Here is a 23127-nt window from a genome sequence, read left to right as displayed (position 1 = left end):
ATCTAGGTATGTGTGTGCCTCTAAGCAAACCTTTATTTCTAAGGATCATATTCTTACCTCTATACTCCTCAAGATAACTCGTACATGTCTATCTCTTCCTCCATCTACCTTCTTTCCGATCTTGCTTGCTTGCTGAATACACCATGTCCACTTCAATTGATCTTTAAGGAAGTCCCTTGCTAAGAAGTCACTCCTTTCATTTTCTTCATAGTCCATCAACCCTTTGATAATGATATTTGTAGCCTTGCCCTGCTTGTCTTGTTCTTCTTTTATTTGAATTTTGATTTGCTTCTCAATGATTCCTTTTTTATGGTTTCATGACCCACTTACAACTTGCAACCATAATTTAGCCTCTTCTATCCGATCTTTTAGTTGATTTTCTTTAGTTTCCAGTTCGGCCACATCCTCATCTTGGATGTCTCTTCCACATACATGTTAGTTTTTGCAGCATCAAATGTGTTCTAGCCACGAAATTTTCTAGAGAGGCTAGAATACATGAGATCTTCAAAACCCAGAAATTGTTTCTAGAAATTCCGCCTAGAAATGACTTAATTAGATTATTAATTAGTTTTTAAATATTTCTTAAGTCTAAACATAGGGAATACGGTTAATTAATTGGTATTAATTAAGTCAAGATGAGAATCATCTAGAAAATCACACGGATCGATCCAGACATGGTCCTAGCCATTGATTAAGTTTTAATCTTGGCTGTTGGTGCTCCAACAAAGGATTGTAAGAGGAGGTTGGTGTGATGGAGAAGACACTTGAGTAGTTCGATTTCTTGGTTGATCAATTTCCAGGGTAGCAGCAGTGAGTTGTCGGAGAGAGAGCTAGAGATCGAAGCATTGAGAGAGGGGCAGAGAGAGTGAAGCCAGAGGTAGATTTCCAGATCCAGTGAGTGCATTGTAGAGAAAGGTCGAGACTTCTCTAGGACGTTATGCAGAGGCAGCACGGAAGCTTCAGTGAGCAATTCAATTTTGCTAGGGTGAAGCTGGTTTTCAGTTCCAAAGGCCAGAAAGTATTTCCAGAGTGTCGAAGGGTCAGTTTCCCAGTCAGCAGAAGGCAAGACGGCTTGATCTTCAATTGTTCTGGGCTAAGTGTGCAGCAGACTGCACAGAGGTGACGTAGTAGTTATGCAGAGCAAGGAGGATGGCTTGATATTCAGTACGTAGTCAAGAGTCGGGATTGCTTGGAGTGAGGGTAAATTCCCTCAAGATATTTTTGCCAGTATTTTCTCTACAGGATTTCTAGTATTTGGCATCCAGATTGTACTCAGATTATTTCACTGTTGCTTAATAATAAAACACTCAACTGTTGCACCGTTTTCCCAAGTTAGCTTTTTACGAGGACATTTGTCCAAAAATAACAGTGTCATTTTTATTATGTGTGCTAGTATTTTCTCAATTCCAACGCTATTTATTTTCCGCGGTTTTATTTGTGAAGGTTGCAGTGTGTTTATTTCGATGTTGTCATAGCATTAAACTGAATAATTAATTTATCAGTTAGAAGAAATAATACCTGTTGATGCAATAAGATTCCAGTTATGGAATTTTCACATGGTATCAGAGCGCAGTTGATTAGCCAGAGAGCTCAGAAGCGAAGAGAGAAGGAATTTTACTGCTCATTGTGGGCAGCAAGCTAAAATTCCCAAGGGCAGTGCAATTATTCTACCAGGAGGCCGAGTTACTTGTGGAGGTTCGATTTTTCTGAGTGGGGCAAAAAATTTGATCCTACCAGATCGAGTGATTCGAGAGGCAAAGGGATCAGTTTGCTATAACAAAGCCAGCGTCGGGTAGAACGAAGAAGAGCACACACAGCGAAAAAAATTTCCTCAGGGAACTTCTAATCTCAAGAAGTTCACTTTTTCCTTGCAGATCAGCAGTCGTTGTGAGAAGCTCTTCTCATTCTAGAAGGGAGTGTGAATAGCAGAGCAGCAGTTGAGCAGAAGGAAAAAGGAGATTTTCGAAATTTTGTTGAGATGGCCACTGCTGGACTTAGTAATTAGGACAGGTTGGATGGGAATTCCAACTTCGGTAGCGCAGTCATTCTGCCAAGAGGCCGAGTTACAAGTGGAAGTTCGATTTTTCTGAGTGAGGGGCAAAAAAATTCAATCCTACAAGATCGAGTGATTCCATAGGCAGAGGGAATAGCTCAGATTTTTCATTGAGCAAATCTCTCGCTGGACGAAGTGGTTTTTGCAGCAGTTTGCTAGAGCAAAGCCAACATCGGGTGGAAGGAAGAAGAGCACACACAAAGGGAAAATTTCCCTCAGGGAACTATCTAGTCTCAAGAAGTTTGATTTTTCCTCTCAGATCAGCAGTCATTGTGAGCAAATCTTCTCACTCCAGAAGGGAGTGTGAATAGCAGAGTAGCAGTTGAGCAGAAGGAAAGAGGAGATTTTTGACATTTTGTTGAGATGGCCACAACGAGACTTAGTGATCAGGACAGGTTGGATGGGGGCTTCCAACTACGTCATCTAGAAGGCAAGGATGTCCTTTCTTCTAGATGAATTTGGCCTGAAAACATATATTGATGCAGTGGTAGCAGTTCCCAAGGATGCAGATCAACTGAAGGAGTACAGAAAGGAGATGGCACGGGCAAAACGTTTGATCCTAGATGGAGTCTGAGATCATGTCATTTCACACATAGCTGGCAAAGATACTGCCAAGGAGATGTGGGGTGCCCTCTCTACACTATACCAGGGTACTTCCGAGTAGTGGAAGATGTACCTAGAGGAGAAGTTGAGGTGTGTCAGGATGCAGAAGGGTGAAGGCATAGACCCCTTCCTCACCAGGATTCAGGAGATCCGGGACCAACTTGCAGCTAGTCCCAGGACGCCTCAACCCACGGAGCTAGTGTAATTGGCACTCAACAGTGTCTCAGAGGAGTGGCAGGTATTCGTCCAAAGTATCTTGGGTAGAGATACCTTGCCAAGGTGGGACAGGATGTGGGTCGATTTGCAGCAGGAGTTGAGAAAAGCTCTATTGAAGAGCTCCATCAGTGGCAACAGCAGCAGATCAAAGCAGGTAAAGGAGGAGGAGAATGTGGCCCTCGCATCAAAGGGTCCTAGTCAGGGACAGGGGGAGCAGAAAAAGAAGAAGAAGGACCTGTCAAAGGTCAAGTGCTTTAGATGTGGTGAGCTTGGTCACTACAGTACCCAGTGTCCTCTCAAGAAGAAGGACAAGGAGGAGAAGCAGGACCAGCAAGCAGCTTCAGCCCAAATCGATAGGTTGTCCTCTAAGTTGGAGGAAGACTTTGCCATGTTTGCTGATATACCTCCAAGAGTGAGGTGGGGTGATTTGGAGTTGTAGCCCCAAAGTGTTACAGATGGGCAAGATCCTTGAGGAGTCCACCTTTTGGTTCAATACCTTGCTACGGGGGCCCACAATTTCAGTAGCAGGATGGATCAATGACAGTTGATGCATTCAGATGCCAAAGTGATAGTTGCAGAGGCTAGTAGCAGTCAGATGTTGGGGAGCACAGTGCAGTTGGCATAGTGCAGAGTCAGTAGCAATGAAAATTCTTCAATGACAGTGCAGATACTAGCAGCAGCCAGGGACTCGAGTGACAGATGCATTATACTGATCACAGTTGATTCAGTATTTTGGATGCTTTTAAGTTGCAAATGTTGCAGTTGCAGCAACAACAGATGAGAGGGAGTTGCAGTGTAGATGCAGTGTTGGCAACAGTTCAGCAGGGTCAGCAGCAGCACAAATGCAACGTATATCAAAGTTGCACATTGGTTGGTGGTCAGATCGCCAGACATCAACAATGTGATAGGAGATGGTGCAAAGACGGTGTGCTGCGACAAGGTGTGCAGTAGCACTAAAACACATTCCTCGCTAAGAGGGAGTGCTAGTTTTTGTAGCATTAGATGTGTTCTAGCCACAAAATTTTGTGGAGAGGCTAGAACACATGAGATCTTCGAAACCTAGAAATCGTTTCTGGAAATTCCACCTAGAAATGACTTAATTAAATTATTAACCAATTTTTAAATATTTCCTAAGTCTAAACTTCGGGAATATGGTTATTTAATCAGTATTAATTAATTCAAGGCGAGAATCATCTAAAAACTCACACATATCGATCCAGAGATGATCCTAGCCATTGATTAAGTTTTAATCTTGGTCGTTGGTGCTCCAATAGAGGATTATAAGAGGTCGATGTGGTGATGGAGAGGACACTTGAGCAGTTTGATTTCTTGGCAGATCGATTTCCAGAGTAGCAACAGTTAGTTGCCGGAGAGAGAGTAGAGATCGAAGCAGTGAGAGAGGGGCAGAGACAATGAAGTCGAAAGAAGACTTCCAGATTCGATGAGTACATTGCAGAGAAAGGCCAATATTTCTCCAAGAAGCAGTGTAGATGCAATGCAAAAGCTTCAGTGAGCAATTTGATTTTGTTGGCATGAAGCTAGTTTTCAATTCCAAAGGCCAGAAAGTATTTCCAGAGTGTCGAGGGTCAGATTCCCAGTCAGCAGAAGGCAAGACAGCTTGATCTTCAGTTGTTCCAGGCTAAGGACGTAGCACACTACGCAAACATGACGCAGTAGCTGTGCACAGCAAGGAGGACGGCTTGATTTTCAGTAAGCAATAAAGAGTCGAGATTGCTTGGAGTGAGGGCAAATTCCCTCAAGATATTTTTACCAGCATTTTCTCTGCGGGATTGCCAGTATTTGGCATCTAGATTGTACTCAGAGTATTTCACTGTTGCTAAATAATAAAACCCTCAACTGCTGCACCGGTTTTCCCAAGTTGGATTTTTCCAAGGACATTTGTCCAAAAATAACGGTGTCATTTTTATTGTGTCTGTGCTAGTATTTTCTTAGTTATAGCGCTATTTATTTTCCATAGTTTTATTTGTAAAGGTTGGAGTGTGTTTATTTCGATGTTGTCATAGCAATAAACTGAATAATTAATTTATTAGTTAGAAGAAATAATACCAGTTGCTGTAATAGGATTCCAGTTGTGGAATTTTCACAATACATACCCATAAAATTGATTGATGTGTTGCTCAAAAGTGACTACAACATTCCCAGTGAATTTGGGCAACCAATGTTCATACTTATCAGGTAGTCTATGAGGGCATCCATAAAGGCACTCATATCATGGGGCTTGTAGACACTAGTGAGTCATCTTTGCCAATGTGCTTGAGGTAGAAGGATTTCCAAAATGGTATTTTGTGATAGGAGAAACAAGAGTAACAAGGATCTTAGCAACAATTTTATTTCTAGGAGAAATGATTGTTCTATTAGACCTACTACTAGAGGCACCTATATAGGCATAAGACTTAGGAGTCGCCAAATGAGAAATTTTAGTTTCAGCTTTGGAATGTTCTTATCAAAAGGATTAAAGCACAAGCTTCAGATCAGAAGAAAGACTCAACTCCTCCCTTGCAACAACACCAAAAATGTTACCACAAAATCTAGCAGGCCTAGTGCAAAGTCTCACTAGGCAACCTAGGTCTTATCGCAACAAAGAGATTAGCCATCATTGTCACCTCAGTGGTTGTTCTCCTACTATTTTGTGGTTCGACATTATCCCCACAAAGGAGGCTTCCCTAGAAAGACTTAAAAGTTAGATGACTAGGGTTCTAAGCCAAATGGCCCTCTAAGGAGATTGAAGATAAATCACCTAAATAAGTCTTCAATAAGGGAGGTCAACGATAACTAGAGTCTAATGGTTATAAAGTAGGGTTGTTATGGTGTGCAGATTTACAGCATGCAATAGCATATAACAGCAAAGCAATAGCCTCTAAATGATAAAATCAACAAAGGAACTGAAGCTATAACAGAGGTAAGCAAGGGATAGGTCAACTTTAGGTTTTTAATTGTTGAAAATGCATATGACAAATAAATATCTAGATGTCAGCCCTGCTTTTAGGGGGTAAAACATGCAATTAATACTATATTTTGCCTTTTTTATTTATTAAATGCAATAACAACCCATAGAACAATAACACACACACACACATATATATATTGCCATAAATGCATATTTAAACCAAACCCTTGTGAAAATTTCTAGATAGATATCCAACTGCAATGACTGATATTATTTCTTCTACTTATTAATTCAGAAATAAGTTATTCACAGTTTTTCTACAGCAAATATCGAAATAAATTCTACTGCAACCTTCACAATTAAAATACTGCGGAAAGTAAATGCAAAGAAAAATACTAGCACAAGTACAATCACAATGACAGTTATTTTTGGACAATTGTCCCCGGAAAAACCCAATGCGAGAAAACCGATGCAGCAAATGAGGGTTTCTTTATTAATCTTCAGCAAAAATCTCATGTACAAGATACAATCAACAAAATAGAAGAGAAATATCTGTGAGAAATTTACTGATAGTTCTCTCACACTTCCCAGCGAGATTCTGATCCAGGAGAGAGCATGCTGCCCCCTCTACGTCTCATTGCGTCAACTTCTGCGTGAGGATTGTACAGTCCCAGCGTCAGCCTCTGCGTTGTCCCTCTGCGTCAGAGCTTCTGCATTGTCCCTTCTCTGCTCTGTCTTCTGCTCTTGCACTCTCGACTGATCCTACTACCCTCTCGCTCCTCCTCACCTGCAACTCTCCCTCTTAATCAATTTCCTCTTGCTCAACTTCGACCATTGAGAAAATCGATTTTACTCGAGTAGCTGAATATCTGCTTGGTGTCTTTTCCAAATGTCCATCGAAGTCCTTCTTATAATCCTCCAGTTGAGAACCAACGACCCAAATTAGATTCTAATCAATGGCTCAGATCATTTGAACTCGATCTCTATCTTCTTCTAGAAGTTACACCCACAGTTTAGATTAATACCCATTAATTATTTTAATTTCCTAAGTTTAGACTTAGGGATCCATTAAAAATAATTAATTATTTTAATAAAACTGTCTCCGGGTGGAATTTCACAAAAAAATTCTGGGTATTGTGGAATACATGTGTCCAAGCCTCCCTACAAATTTTGAGACTTAGAGCACATTCGATGCTACCAGAAATCAACACTCCCTCTTAGCGAGGAATGTGCTCTAGCAATGCACCCTGGTGAAGCATCACCCTATTCTGTAACATCTCCCTCTACCCTGCTGATGTCTGACATCACTTCCCACCAACTCTTGCGCAAATGCTACATCCATACTGTTGTTGACTCTAACATTGCCAACACTGCATTTGTAATACAACTTTTTGCCACTACAACTGCAAAACCATCTGTTTCTGCTACTAAAACGAATTCTCTACCATACCCATCTGCTCCCTAAACTGGAAGAACTTAGCTCTTCCTAGAGCTTTTGTGAGTATGTCTGCTACCTGATTTCCTGTGGAGACATACTGCAATTGTACAGACCCACGCTGAACACAGTCTCTGATAAAGTGACATCCGATATCAAAGTATTTCGACCGATCATGAAATACTATATTCTCAGAGAGTTTACTACAACTTTGAATATCATAGAAAATACTGGTTTCCTCCATCCTTTTCTTTAACAAACTCACAAGCAGTTTTCTAAGCCATATAACTTTGCACGTACTTGTGCTAGCTGCCATATATTCTGCTCCACTGAGCTTAGAGCTACCGACTTCTTCCTACTGCACCAAGAGGTCATTCCCGATCCAACACTGAAGCAATACCCGGAGGTACTTTTCCGGTCTACTGAACTACCTACCCAATCTGCATCTGTGAATCCATTCAATCTGACGTCATCTTCTCAGGTGTATTTCAACCCATACCTAATTGTTCCCATGCACATATCTAAGAATGTGCCTAGTCGCTGCACAATGCACCCTTTTCGAATCCACCATGAACTGACTAAGGGTGTTGACAGCAAAGCAAATGTTTGGCCTAGTGTTGACCAGATACATGAGCGACCCAATGAGTTGTCTGTACAAGGTGGGGTCCACCTCCTTGTCTCCTAATGCATCTATTTTCTTCCAGTTGGTGATCATGGGCGTAGCCATGGGCCGACAATCCTTCATTCTAAGTCTCTTCAGAATCTCCTGTAGCGTATCCCCCATCCTTCTACCATACTTCCAACCCTAGAAAATAATGCATCAACCCCATATCCTTCATGTCGAATTCTGCTTCAAGATTCTTCTTGCAGTCCTTTATGAGCCTAGATGACCCTGTTAGAAACAAGTCATCCACATATAATACCAGAATAAGTGGCTCATTCTCCACCATTAGATAGTAGAGATTGGGATCAGCATCACTCTTGACGAATCCCAACTGCTGCAAGTAACTATCAATCCGACCATACCATGCTCTGGGTGCCTGCTTGAGCCCATACAGGGCTTTCTTTAACCTACATACATGAGTTCTCTTCTCATGAGTTTCGAAGCCTTCGGGTTGTTCTATATACACCTCTTCTTCTATCACCTCGTTCAAGAATGTTGTCTTGACATCCATCTAGTGAATCTCCCATCCCATTTGAGCTGCTAGGGATATAACGGATCTGATAGAGGTATATCTGGCTACTGGGGCAAAGGTCTCTTCATAGTTTATTCCTTCTTTTTGTGCATACCCCTTTGCTACAAACCTAGCCTTGTACTTCTCTATACTGCCATCTGCAGCATACTTGATCTTGTAGATCCATCTTGATCGTACATCTGATCTATCCTCGGCTTAGGTACCACTTCCCAGACATCATTCATTATGATAGAACTATACTCTTCTACCATGGCATCCACCTATACTTGGTGTTGTATGGCTTCTAAAAGCCAGAGGGTTCTTCAACCTGTGCTACCAAGGATTGGTACCTGTAAGGCTATCTACGTTGCCTCTTCTCAGTTCTAGGAGCTCCGACAAACTCCTTTGCATCCCTCAATGTCTATCGTACTTCTCTACTAGTTCTGCCACTGGTGGTGGGAGGCTCGATTAAAACCTCCTCCTATTCCTGTCGTTCCACCTGCTGAGAACTACTTGGGTTTCCTTCTTCTGAGGAAATACTGGTACTAGTCACTATGCTAGTTCTAGGTGTCTGCTCTCCTGCTTGTCCTCCTTGTTGCCCCTGCTGCTACTAGACTAAAGGAATATCTATTGACTGATCTTCTGCTGGCATCTTTCAGGATTTCCTGAAAGCTCTATCCTCCATGAACTTCGCATCCCATCTTACTACAATCTTCTTGCTGCTAGGAATGTAGATTTTGTATGCCTTTGAGGTCTCGCTATATCCTACGAGGTACCCCTTTTCTGCAGTCTGATCCATTTTACTAAGCTTCTTGTCTGGAATGTGACAATATGCCACACTTCCGAATATTTTGAGATCAATGACTTCCGGCTTCTTCCCTATGAAGGCACCTTCAGGCATTTTCTTCCCCAAAGCTCTGTGGGGAGTTCTATTCTGGATATACATCGTTGTGTTGCAAGCTTCTGCCCATAAGAATCTAAGCAAATCCTAATCATACAACATAGCCTTTGTCGCCCCAACAATAGTTCTATTCTTACGCTCTGTTACTCCATTCTGCTCCAGATTATATGGAGTTGTCCATTCTCTTTTGATGCCCTCTTTTGTGCAAAAACCTGTGAAGTCTTTGTCCATATATTCTCCACCATTATCTGAACACAATACCTTTATCTTTTTCCTTGTCATGTTCTCAACGAGAGCCTTAAACTCTCTGAACCAATCAAAGCCCTCATCCTTGGTCTTTAAGAAATAAATCCAGGTTTTCTAGAGTGATCACCAATAAAGGTGATGAAGTATTCGCCACCACTAAGAGCTCTTGTGGACATTGGACCACAAATATCTGAGTGTATTAATCCCAATACACTCTCTGGTCTATTTTTACTCCTGGAAAAAGTTGCTTTAGCATACTTCCCTAGTACGCATCCTCTGCATATATCATCATGTTGAGTACTAAGAACTGGAACTCCTGCAAAAGTCACTCTGAGCATCCTTAGTGCTCCATGGTGTAAATGTCCCATTCGCTTGTGCCATTGCTCATTTAGTTCCTTTTCACCATTAAGATTGCAGCCTATTAGTGCCATTGGAGACTCAACCAACAACCTATACAGTCTGTTGCTTCGAGCTCTAATTTGTCTCTTCTTCTTCCAGCTTGGATGTTTGACATATACTTTCTTTCCAATGAAGTATACATTGTATCCCTTGTCCTGTAACTAGGACACTGAAATCAGATTCATTCCTAACCCGGGCACATGCAAAACATTAGTGGCTCGGATGTTGGTTCCTACTTCCATATGAAATGTTATGGTGCCTCTCCCTACTGGAGTACACTTCATTCTGTTTCCCATAGTAATCTGGAAGTCCATTTGCTCTTCTTGATAGCTCGAGAAATATTCTCGTACTCCAGTCATATGGGCTAAAGCCCCACTATCAATGTACCAAACATCTGTTGATGCTGAACTTGCCAAGCATGCGAATTCTTCTTCTAATCTAGAAGATAATCTAGAGACATCTTGATTTTCCATCCTTCTTTGTGCTATTTTCCTATCGATTTCTGATGCTTTTATGCCCCAGCAACTGCTACAAAAAAATATGCGTCCTAGCTGAAGATCTACTCTGCAAGGAAAAATACACTGCTCCCTTCTGCCTCTAGTAAGCTTCAATCTGGAGATCGAATTTCTCTATCGACTCACTCAGAGAAATTGATTTCTCCTCAAAACTTCGTCCTCCTTGGCCTTTGAACTGCGCTGCCTCTGGGGTTTCGAATTGTTGCCTCTGCAGTAATTTCGAAATCCTTTTCCTCTCTGCTTCTGAGCTCTTCTGCTTACGATCTGTGCTCTGATACCATGTGAAAATTTCTAGATATAAATCCAACTGAAATGACTGATATTATTTCTTCTACTTATTAATTCATAAATAAGTTATTCACAGTGTTTCTACGGCAAGTATCGAAATAAATTCCACTACATCCTTCACAATTAAAATATTGTGGAAAGTAAATGCAAAGAAAAATGCTAGCACAAGTACAATCACAATGACACAATTATTTTTGGACAATTGTCCCTGTTGATCTAGATTGTCATTGATGTCAATATGGCAATATTATGGGGTACTAAATGATGATGTGAAGCCAAGCAGAGCAGATCCGTGAAGCAACAGGAGTAGTAGACCCAAGAAGGAAAGCCGAGGAGGAAAGATATCGGAAGCCATCAAAAGAGAAAGCCAAAGAGTAAGAGGAAGAAGTTCATCGGAAGGAGCAAAGAGGAACACGCAGCAGAGAAAGAGCTAAAGGGAAGAACTAAGAAGCAAAGAGGAACACACTGCGGAGAAAGAGCTAAAGTGAAGAAGAGCCATATCGAAGAAAGGAATAAACCGTGGAAACCCTTTAAAAATCCACAGCGCATCAGAGTTTAACATATCGACAGTATTATATCGGCGGGCTTTATTATGTGCTACCACTCGAATTCCCCGATTGCAATATGTGTATTGCAGACCCACTGGACCATTACAATACTCCTTAATGAAACATCATGTCTGCCACATCGGAAGGTATCGCAAAGTCTTAAAGGTATGTCACACTAAAAACAGCGATTGCGATATAATATGCGGACCCGAACAGGTTATAGTAACAGCCCTAATATAACATCACGTCCGGCTATCGGAAGTTACGCAAATCATAAAGGGTTGTCACCATCGGACCACCAACTGCGATAATTTCACGGACCACCAATAGAGATAAAGTGGTGGACCCGACAAGCTTATCAAAAATTGTTTGATATAATATCACATCCGCTTCATCGGTAGTATGAGTATCAACAATGTTACATCGGTGATATTGAAGGTTGCGATTGCGGGACCTCTGAAAGTTGCGATTGCGATTAAGATGATGTGGCAGGTGGGACCACCCATTATATGGCTTTAGCTATATTGATATGTGATTTTCGAGAATAAACAAGTTTATGATAAAATTAACATAAAGGGCTCTCTGATGTATTTTTAATATATAAGTCAGCCTCCCTCCAATGAACGTGTCTCTTGGTTATTGGTGAGACTCATATAAATACGAGTTAAAACACCTCACCTTATGAATTGAGCTCGTGCATCAAAAAACAGAGAACAAGGAGAGTTCACAACTTGTGAACGTGAAAGGAAGACGAAGGTTGAGCAAGACAGAGAATAGAACGAAACCAAAGGCCGAAGAGCGAAAAGAAGAAAGTCGCAGGTCGAACAACTGTAAAGAAGGAAGCCGAAGGTCAAGTAACTCTGTTGACTGGGTTAATCTTTGAAAGGCTTGAACTTGTGATGAATTAATGGAAGTAGTACAGATCGTAACCCGAAGAACAGTTTAGTGAAGCGAAATAAGGTTTGATCTGCCATCGTTTGAAGGGAACAATAGACTACACCAGGATTGAAGTATTTGTGATTATGTTCCTTGGAAGTAAGATATTGCGACACTAAGAACAGTGAGAAGCAGTCACTCTTGAAGCACCTACTGCGACAGATAGAACAAAGGGTTGAAGCAGAGAATTTTTTGTGTGCGGATGATGAGGCTTAGTGCAATCTACTAAAGATATTTTGTTGAAAAGCTTCAGTAGATCTTGGAGACTTTATTGAAGATCATGATGCATTGTTAAAATCATTATGAGGTAGACCTTACAGACTCTGTTGGACAACATGAAGAGTTGTGAAGACTCCTTCATATGAAGGCAGGTTGTCATTGATGATGTAGTGTGGAGACTACAGTGAAGCTGCAGATTGAAAGAACTCAGTGGAGAAGATTTTTGGAGCCGAGAATTACTATCAAACATATCTAGACAAAGTATAGCAGTGGGTTAGAGCCCAGAGGGTTGGTACCCTGAAGGTTGGAGCCTCGAACAGACAAGGTAGGTGCCTTGAAGGATAAGGTTGGAGCCCTAGAGGATTGGTGTCCTCAAGAAACCAGGTCGGAGCCTGTACTAGAGAAGGGTTGGAGCCCTAGGTGTTGGAGCCTCTAAACACAAGGTTGGTGCCTTGAGAAGATAGGGCTGGTGCCCTGAGTAGATAGGGTTGGTGCCCTAGAGGTTGGAGCCTCACAAAATACCAAGTTGGTGCTTGGCAACAGGTTGGAACCTAGGAGATTGAACATCGGTGTCTTCATTAAGAGTTGGAGCCCTATATTATTGTACTTGATTCATTATAAAGATTATATTAATAAAAGCATTTATTCTTATTGCCCATTTTGTTCTAATTATAATTGATTTAACTGGTAAAAGTAACAATTGAGAAGATATACTAATTCACCCCCCCTCTTAGTGTTTCCAACAGTCCCCAGAAAAACCCAATGTAGGAAAACTGGTGCAGCAAATGAGGGTTTCTTTATTAATCTTCAACAAAAACCTCATGTCCAAGATACAACTAATAGAATAGAAGAGAAATCTCTGTGAAATATTTACTGACAGTTCTCTCACACTTCCCAGCAAGATTCTTAACCAGGAGAAGACCTGCTGCCCCCTTTGTGTCTCACTGGGTCGGCTTTTGCGTGAGGACAGCACAATCCCAACGTCAACCTCTGCATTGTCCCTTTGCGCCACAGCTTTTGTGTTGTCCCTTCTCTGCTCTGCGTCTTCTGCTCTTGCACTCCCGACTAACGCTGCTACCCTCTCTCTCCTCCTCACCTACAACTCTCCCTCTGAATCGATTTCCTCTTGCCGAACTTTGACCAATGAGAAAATCGATTTTACTCGCGTAACTAAGTATCTGCATGGTGTCTTTTCCAAATGCCCATCAAAGTCCTTATAATCCTCGAGTTGAGAACCAACGACCCAGATTAGATTATAATCAATGGCCTAGATCATTTGGACTTGATCTCCGTCTTCTTCTAGAAGTTTCACCCACGGTTTGGATTAATACCCATTAATTATTTTAATTTCCTAAGTTTAGACTTAGGGACCCATTAAAAATAATTAATTATTTTAATAAAACTGTCTCCATGTGGAATTTCCCAAAACAATTTATGGGTATTGTGGAATACATGTGTCCAAGCCTCCCTGCAAATTTTGAGACTTAGAGAACATTCGATGCTACCAGAAATCAACAACCCTAACCCTAGTTACCAAGAAATAAGGAAAAGAAGTAAATTTATAAGGGGGTCCCACAACTAGACTAGTGCCTCTAATCAAATGGCCTATGGTGCCAAAGAGGGCGAGTTCAATGATAGAAGGACTTGGATGAAGAGGGTGAAAGACCAAGTATCTTCTCTTGGAAACCTTAGCGACTTCTTGTAGTAGAAGATTTAAGGTCAAAGGATGCATGCAACAAGTTCCTTTGATGGATTCTTGAATGACAAATTTTGTGTAACATATAGAAACAAGATTTCATGAAAGATTTGGCTCTTTTAAGTTTTTAATATGGCACAATAGAAACCCTAATTTCAAAAAACTAAACACCATAAACTATTTAATTTGTCTGGATATGAACAGCAATTTAAGGGTGTTCCAAAAGCCAAAAAGCATCTACTGACAGCCTGAATTTGTTTATCCAATGAAGAACAGATATCAATAATATAGATATTGCAATAAGGAATTTATATAAAATAGCTTTTTCAGAGACTCACCCACCATGAAGATTAAATAAAAAGAAATCTACAACAATAACAAACAGACTACATTACTTCAAGAAGAGATTTAAATCCAACTGAAGTTTATCCATGCTGAAGATAGGCAAAATAAAGTTATTCATGACCCTCAAAAACAACATTTTATCCCATTACATTATGGGGATTTCTATACCTGTTCGAATGAAGAGAAAAGATGCATACCATCCAAATAATATAGTATAGCCCAACTGTAGACCTGTGAACAGGACATAGTATTGTCAAACAGAATATAATAAAACTCCAAAAATACTATGCACAGTATGTTTCTTTTGAACATTCTAGTTATACTATGAAAAGAAAAAACAAGATTACATCTCAAAGTAGAGCTTAGACCATAGAAGTGATGCATACAACTGAAGTCCCATTGTGAGTGTAATGCCTGATTGAAAATTTGTTCGTAAGCAGGCAAAATATTCATACATACAGTGACCAATATATTTACATTTATGAGAATTCAAATTTAGGCATCAATGGATGAATTGTTTTTGGTACACATGTTTATAATGTTTCATTACAAGGATCCTGAAAGTGCTGTAAAACCTGGAGAGAGGGATTCAGGAAGTAATTGTTTTGCTAGAATGGAAGTACAGAGCACTTTCTTCAATCTGCTAAAATTAGTAGTGAAGTTCCACTTCAGTAGAAGTCTGTTGCTAACTTAGCCGTTTGTCAAGTACTTCTAGTCTGTCCATGTTGTGCGTAAGAGGCCATAATTAGCAATGTGGAAAAAGTCGAAGTCGGGATTAATTTGGCAAGGGTCCAAAAGTTGAAAAACTCGTTAAATTCTGGAGTTTTTTGGAAAAGTCGGCAAAATTAAAAAAACACAAAATTATTCATTTTATTTTTTGTTTTTTTTTAACATCTAGAGTCGAAGTCATAGTTTAGAGGTGTTTTCAATGTTTTACTACAATGTCATTCTTTACATGTGAATTTGATCACTAAAAGGATGTTACACTCTTGCAGTCTGCATTCTAAGTGCATTTTATCACCAATGTTTTTCAACATTATCCACAAAAAATATGATCATAACAGTGTTGATTCTTGGGAATGTTCATCAGCTATTTACACTTCCTTGCTTGCTAGTCTGGATACTCCTTGTCCTCTTTCTCTTATGTCTCACAATCATGGTTGTCGAGGTAGGTATGCACTTCTTTTTCATAGTCTTCTCAGTTTCTTATAGCAGCCTTCTGACAACTTAGCCTTTGGCTAATGTCTCTTCTCTGTATTTTTTTGCACATCTCATATAGATCCCTATTGTTTTGCAGACATAACATCCAACAAGAGCAAACCAATAATAGTCGTATATGTTTCAACATTCAACAGAATATAGCAACCAAGCAATTAATTTTCTCAGTAACACCAACCAACTATAATGCTCGAAATTAAGATTCAACAACAAAACAAATTGCACAGCACAATGTTATCACCAAATTTCTAGGGCTATGTTTGAAATATTCCACTCTCTGCCTTAAGATTAAACAAGAGAAAATTATATCATTTTCGCCTTTGCGGCCTCTTTATCCGCGGCCTGGGAGGCAGGCAGACTTTTTGGGTTGACTCTCGATTAAATCGGGAGTATAACGATTAAATTGCGATTTTTTCCTTTCTGAAAAAGTCGCCAAAAAGTCGGGGGATTAAATCGCTTAGTTTAAAAAATCGCATTTTTAGGATTAAATCGGGATTTTTTGCAGACTTTTTCCACACTGATAATTAGTCAAAGAAGAGCCTCCAAGAAAAGGGCAATAGGCAACTAACACCATGATCTTCTTCATTATTGCCACACAAAATGCATATTGATCATATGATCTTGATGGTGGCAGTTTGCTACGTGTGGTTACTCTACTAGTAGATAAAGACTTTTCTACCCCTGCCAATGACTAGATGCCTACTTTCTATTCTAAAATCTAGCAGGTTATGGAAAGACGGTTTCAACTAATTCCCTATATCTGTCTTTTTGATCCCTTCATTGATTGACAATGAACTTCCTGTTTAATCATACTCTACCAGCTCTATGCAATAGGAGATACAATGGATGGTGATTAACTCAATTTCAGAAAGTCCTCCTATTTAGAATGCTAATAGTTCCACATTCAAATCTACCTCAGGACAATGGCCAGTACCAGAGGAAACCAAATCTATGAAGAGGTAGATTTGTCGGGCTGCATAGGGAAATTAAATGAACAGACTAGGATAAAGGCTTCTTCTTGGAGTGTTTCTTGCCCTCGTTTCCAGAATGCCAAAAGAAAAACAGGTGGTAAAAGAGAAGCTTTGCAACCCTGTAAGATCTTTATCTTCCGTTTGTACTTGTGTGGGCATCTGTGAACTATTATATCTGAAAAATGATGTAACCAAGCATCCATATGTTTTCCATATAAACTTCCATCAAAATATGGCATAGCTATTTTGTATTGAGTGATTGCTGAATGGGCATAGTTGTGATAGAGTTGGTGATCCAAAATAGATCACTGTATATCTTCCATCTTTCTTGGTATTTTATAGGGTGTGGAATTAGAGGAGACATTTCTCATGGTTCACTTATTGGGTGAGGAAGATGCACCTGATACATCATGCCCAGCTGGCCCCAGAGTTTCACCATACACTGGGCAGATGATCCAGGACTTGTACGATGATGTGGCATCAACTACACCATCATCCTAGCCCTTGTGGACAATCTATAGGCATCTTCGATTTGTTTGGAGACCCATAAAGACACTTGTGTGCCCCCACATGTCATTTGGAGCACCAAAGGTTATTACAAGGGACCAACCCTTTGCCCACTGCTTTTGAGGGTCCTATTCTTCATTATGGCACCCATGGACTTCATTAGGCCTCTTGGAGGGCCCTATGACATGCATAGATTATTATTTGACCTCTTGAGAGGCTTACTTTTTCATTTATGAGCTAGTTTGGCGGGCTTGTCACCAAAAGTTCTATTATTAGAACATTATTTTATTTTTGGGGCTTATGTAGGCCAAGGAAGCTAATTCAAACTCCTAAGTTGTGTATAAATACAAGTGAAATGAGTTCATTTCTTATCATCACTTTGGTTTTGATCTCTTATCTCTCTTGATATTTTCGCACTTTTTCTAGAGAATGAATTGGAGCTTTATGGATGAGTTTTGACGTGTGGATATTGGTTTATCTTCTCTTGGAGCTTCTTTATTGTCAATTGTGAATGGTTGGATATACTCTATTACATGTAAGTACGTACTTTTAAAGTTATTCTTGTTTACTTTTGTCTTATATGTTGGACTAGGATTTTCGTTGTTCGCATGCATTTACTGCTTAATATTGTGGAATTTGTCTCTATTATAGCATTCCTTCAATGTATGGGCCATGTAATGGGAGCGAAACCTCCTAGGGGTAAAATTGACCTTGACAAGCCATTCCTCTTGTACATCGAAGTATAAAAGTTGCAAGGTAGCTTCTTCTTGACCTAGAAGGCAAAAGAAATGATCTTGAGGCCTCCTTGACTGGGAACCATGAAATCCTACTCACACTCAACATAGACTCCATTCTACCACAGATTAAGGCATTGATCTACCAAGGGTGGTCACTTAAATCCATATTTTATCATATATTTCCAAGACTAGCCACATTGGGGCACCTAGGAAACCAATTTTCCGACAAGCTAGGCATCAAAAGAATTTGATCTCCTAGGGTCTCCTGCGCCGGCCTTTCCTCTAGTTATCCTCATATTTTCAAGCCATTCCGACGGTGGAGTTGGGAGAAAATTCAAGCCCTAGCTTCGAGATCAAAACTTGCCCTACCATCCCCAAGGCTAGTGCCTCATAGCGTCAAGACAACATCTTCAAGTGAAATTCTTTCCTTGATCCTTTCCCCACCTTGTTTAGGGTAATAACATCATTGATTGCTTCATACTTTCCACATACCATAGACCGAGTCCACCTAGCCCCGTGTGGTCAGACTCCTCTAAAAGATCATTCTTCAGGAACCATCCAGGATACCAATTCTAAAAAGGATTTTAGCTATGAAACTGGATTCACTTAAAAGGGTCGATGTTTCGCAAATGCGTCGAATCTGACATGATTCGTGCCAAACCGTGTCCGAAAATCGTGACACGTCATGTCCAATTGGGACACGATTGAATCTGGATCATGTCCCAATCAAACACGACGTGTAACGATTTCCGGACATGAATCTGGAAAAAATCACCCGCACAGCATAAAAAAGGCAATTTATTGTCGTTTTAATTCATTTTCACTTCTCTCTTTTGTTGTGGGTTTATTGTGGGTTTGCTGTGACAAGTTTGGAGCAAAGAGTAAAGCGTTTTCAAGGAGATTCAAGCAACAGGTAAGTGCATTTCCTATCTATTTTTTTGTATTTTTATTACAACAATTTGCATATGCATTTGTCTTACAAAATTGTGCATTTTTGGTTTTTTTTTATAGTATTCATGGCTCAATCAAGGGCAGTAGGGAAGGGGCAAGGGAAGGGGAAGAATGTCCCCATTGGAGATGCCCCTCCTACCCCAATTTCATCAGAGTCTGCTGCAAGTATTCCCTCTATTGCAAGTAATGTTGAGGGAAGACTTCCTCCTCAATGTAACATTGAGAAATATCCTTTGTGTAAATATGGCACAAAAGAGTAAAGACCAAGCTACAAGGTGAAGGGAGGAGGTAACGTGAATTGGAGATCCAATTTTTGCCACAATACTTTCACGAGCACATATTTCCGTGTGAAAGGCCATTCGTTAGCTTTATCAAGTTGATGAGTTGGAGCTTGCACAAAAGTGGGTTTACCAAAGAGGAAAGAAATGGACAGAGAGTCCAATGTTGGTATGGCAAATGTGGCTGCAAAATAATAAAAAACAAGAATGATGACCCCCTTCAATTTTTCAGGAAAGGCAGCAACAAATTCCCATTTGAGAGTTCTAGTGGGGGACAAGCAGCAAAAAAAAAAGGCAATTTCACTTGGTCCAATGGACAGGATTTTTCAAAAGGAGAAACAGAAAAAGCTTGATCTCACCATTGCCTTTTTTCTATCAAAACTTCATATCCTTTAATGTTGCACGCTCACCTCTATTTATTGAGATGTGCCGAGCTCTAACTCAAGGGGCTCCATCAGGGTATGGGCCTCTTGGTTCAGAGAAGCTTAGAACCACAATGTTGATGAAGGCAAAAAAAGAGGTGCAAAAAATGCTTGAGCCTATTAAAGCATCATGGACAACATCTGGGGTTAGAATTGTTTCTAATGGATGGACAGATCCAACACAGCACCCACTCATCAACTTCATTGTGTCCATGAATGGTCCAGTTTTCTTGAAAGCAGTGGATACACTTAGAGAATCCAAGGATGCACAACATATGGGCGAGTTGTTTATTAAAGTTATTGAAGATGTAGGTGTTGATTCTTGTGTGCAAATCATTACAGATAATGCATCTGTTTGCAAGGCTGCTGGCATGATTGTGGAAGCTAAATATTCACAAGTGTTTTAGACACCTTGCATTGTCCATTCATTGAACTTAGCATTGAAATCCATTGCTTTTGATGTGCTTTGGATTGGTAACATTATTGAGGATGCACGGCATATCCGTAACTTTGTACAAAATCATACAAATGCCCTCACTATCAACAAGGAGTACAGCAATCTATCATTGTTAAAGACTGCGGATACACGGTTTGCCTCTTCATTCATCATGTTGAAGAGGTTGAGAGAGGTCAAGACCGCTCTTGGGGCCATGGTTATTTCAGAGTTTTGGTTTTTTTGGAGAAAGACAGATCAAGTAGCCTCTAAAAGAGTGAAGGACACAGTGCTAGATGATGCTTGGTGGCAGAGGGTAGATCTATTTATTCAAATCATGGACCCTATCATTTCTTTGCTTCAATTTGCAAATACAGACCAACCCATCCTAGGAGAGGTTTATGAGGGATGGGATTCCACGATTGAGCCTGTAAGGAGCATTATTTTACAGAGTGAGTGCCCCGAGTATGAGACATCACCAGAGGCCTTCTTCACCACTATACAAGATATTCTTGTTAGCAGATGGGACAAGAATTGCACACCTTTACATTGTTTGGCTCACTCATTGAACCCAAAATACTACAGCCATGAGTGGCTGAATGGTGGACCTTCCCGCAGATTCCCTCCTCACATGGATGGGGAAATCTCACAGGGGAGGAAAGATGCATTCAGGCGGGTTTTTCAAGATAGAGCATTGCTTGATGAGGTGGAGGATGCCTTTGCAGAGTTTTCCACTGGCACTGGTCAATTTGCAGGATATGATGTGATTAGAGACAGGGGGGCTAAGAAGCCCTATTCTTGGTGGGAAAATCATGGGGCAACAAGCTCTCCTCTACAGCAGTTAGCCACGAGGCTCCTCTCTCAGGGGACTTCATCCTCTTGTTGCGAGAGGAATTGGAACACATATGGGAATTTGTATAGTGTTAAGAAGTCCAGGGCAGAGACAATGATGTATGTGCACACCAACCTTCGTCTTATTTACAGGCAGAGGGAAGAGAGGTTGAAGGGAAAGACAAAGATGTGGGATGTCTTTCCTGATGATACGAGTCTGGACAACAATGTTGAGTTGGCATTGGCCAACATGGATCTCAATGATCCAATGCTAGAGCATGTCAGATTTGATGATGGTGATACTGTAGAGGGGTCATCCTCCACACCAGCAGATGCAGAGATGACTTTGGATACAGCGGAGGAGGATGCAGCAGAGGAGAGCAGTGGTGATCATGATGATGAGGACAGTGATGCTAATTTTGATGGTGACTATGAGCATTGATGACTCATGAGTCATGAGCTACCTACTGCCTTGAGGCTTGTATACTTGTAGTTGTTTTATATTTTCTATTTCTATTTGCCATTGGCGTTGCACTACCTATGTAACACATCTTTTATTTTGATGACTTAATGAGAAAACTACAGTTGTCAGTATCTTTATATTACTATCTTGCCTTTCTCCTATTGGATCATTGATGAATTGAATATGTATTATGAATTCAAAATTTATGATTTATCATTTGTGACATGTCAGTGTGTCACAAATTAGAATTGTATTTGAATTTTGTATGTACTATCACTACGCATAATGTTACTTACTTTGTAAGCAGTAAAACTTGATCTAGATGAAGATCTATGTTTAAAATCAATGAATTTGTATCATGAATGAGAATTTGTGTAAGAAATATCTAATTTTTAATATATATATATATATATATAACGTATCCGAACGTGTCCTATTCTGGGGGGTCAACGTGTCTGTATCCGACACTAGAATCCCCGTATCCATTGAATCCTGAATCCATGTGTCAAGTGACTTGGGATTTTAGGGATTCGGAAACTATTTCACAAGCCTATTCCCATAAATCTCATCCTTTCCCTAGAATACATAATACCTTGCTTAGTGAGCAAGCAAGCTCCATATTTCAATTTTTCCTGGGAAAGGGTTTGTTTGGGTCACTCATATCCATTGACTTATCATTCACTTGTAACTCCATACATATTGGGTCTCCTCCAATCAGTGAAAGTCCATAAAAAGGAAGCCTTCGCTGAGGTGACAGTGGGCTAAGTCTCCATTTGTTGCCCTTGGCCTAGCATTTGCCTTTTAGGTTTCCCCCTTAGGTCCCCTGCTAGTTTGAACAGTAACAGTCCCAAGGGATTGTCCATGTTGCTAGCTTCAAAACAGGCTATCACAGACTGAACCTAACACCTACCAGGGATTGTTAAATATTGGTCTGTCAGGGAAGAAAAAGGTTCCATTCCTCTTCAAGTCATTTAATATTACATAGCAGAGCATAGCAAAGGAGTGGAGTACCAAAGCAAAGCAGAGGAAGAAGGAAATCCTGTAGTAGCCTGTAATGTCCTAGGGTACTTTTTTCATCTTAAGGCTTCTTATTTAACTAGAGCATCCAATAGAAGTACAACAGAAGTTATTCCTTTATACATTAGCAGATATTTCTTCATATAAATCAACCACAGTAGGTATGTACCATTAATATAACAATCAACAGTAGGAGCTTCCTCAAATCCACAATAGTTGGACTGACTGTCCAATAACCAAATTATCCACAGACCAATAATATTGTTGCCCAAACAAACCAGATCCAACTATAAAATCAAATTGAGCTAAGTCCTGTAGCCACTAATTTACTCTATTTATCTAAACAGACACTAGACTACTTCTTAAGCTCACTGGTCTAACAGTCTAATCACAGCAGCCTCGGTTGCCTTCCTGAGGTGCCGCAGTTTGGTCCTGCAACAATTTGGACCTGCAACTCGGACCTGTAACCTTGGACCTGCAACTTGGACCTGCAGCTTCGGATCTGTGCCTCAAAAACAACACGAGTTTCACCTCAGAAAAGCCACAAATTTTCCCACAGATGCCATGAATTTCTGTCCTAGAAAGGCTACGAGTTCTGTTGTTTTCTCAAATTGATGAATCCCACAATTTCCAGACCATAATAGAATGATAAAGAGGATTTCACTAACTAGGGTGGAATATTTCACCACCGAAATTAGTAGAGTAAAAGGGGTCTTACAACCCTCAAAGCCACAGCTCAAGAAAACAGATGTATTTGATCCAATTCCATGATGATCATTTGATTCCAACTCTCCTCTATTTACAGATTTCTTCACG

At 40.3% G+C, this 23127-nt stretch overlaps 1 protein-coding gene across 4 annotated transcripts in view; it reads right to left on the bottom strand.

Annotated features, from left to right (window-relative positions):
* The window catches only part of FACE2 (farnesylated protein-converting enzyme 2), a 210827-nt gene that overhangs the window by 59068 nt on the left and 128632 nt on the right, over positions 1 to 23127 (bottom strand). For all 4 annotated transcript variants that reach the window (XM_089384611.1, XM_089384610.1, XM_089384609.1 and 1 more), the window contains exon 6: positions 14652 to 14714. In XM_089384611.1, coding sequence (XP_089240737.1) covers positions 14652 to 14714 — 63 coding nt within the window. The remainder of the gene's footprint in view (positions 1 to 14651; positions 14715 to 23127) is intronic.

The sequence above is a fragment of the Pinus tabuliformis genome, chromosome Q, assembly GCF_031772625.1.
Source record: "Pinus tabuliformis cultivar Carrire ecotype Pingquan chromosome Q, CPIR1, whole genome shotgun sequence".
Classification (NCBI taxonomy): Eukaryota; Viridiplantae; Streptophyta; class Pinopsida; order Pinales; family Pinaceae; genus Pinus; species Pinus tabuliformis.
The sequence above is the reverse complement of the archived record's forward strand: the minus strand, read 5'-3'. Positions and strand labels throughout refer to the sequence as shown.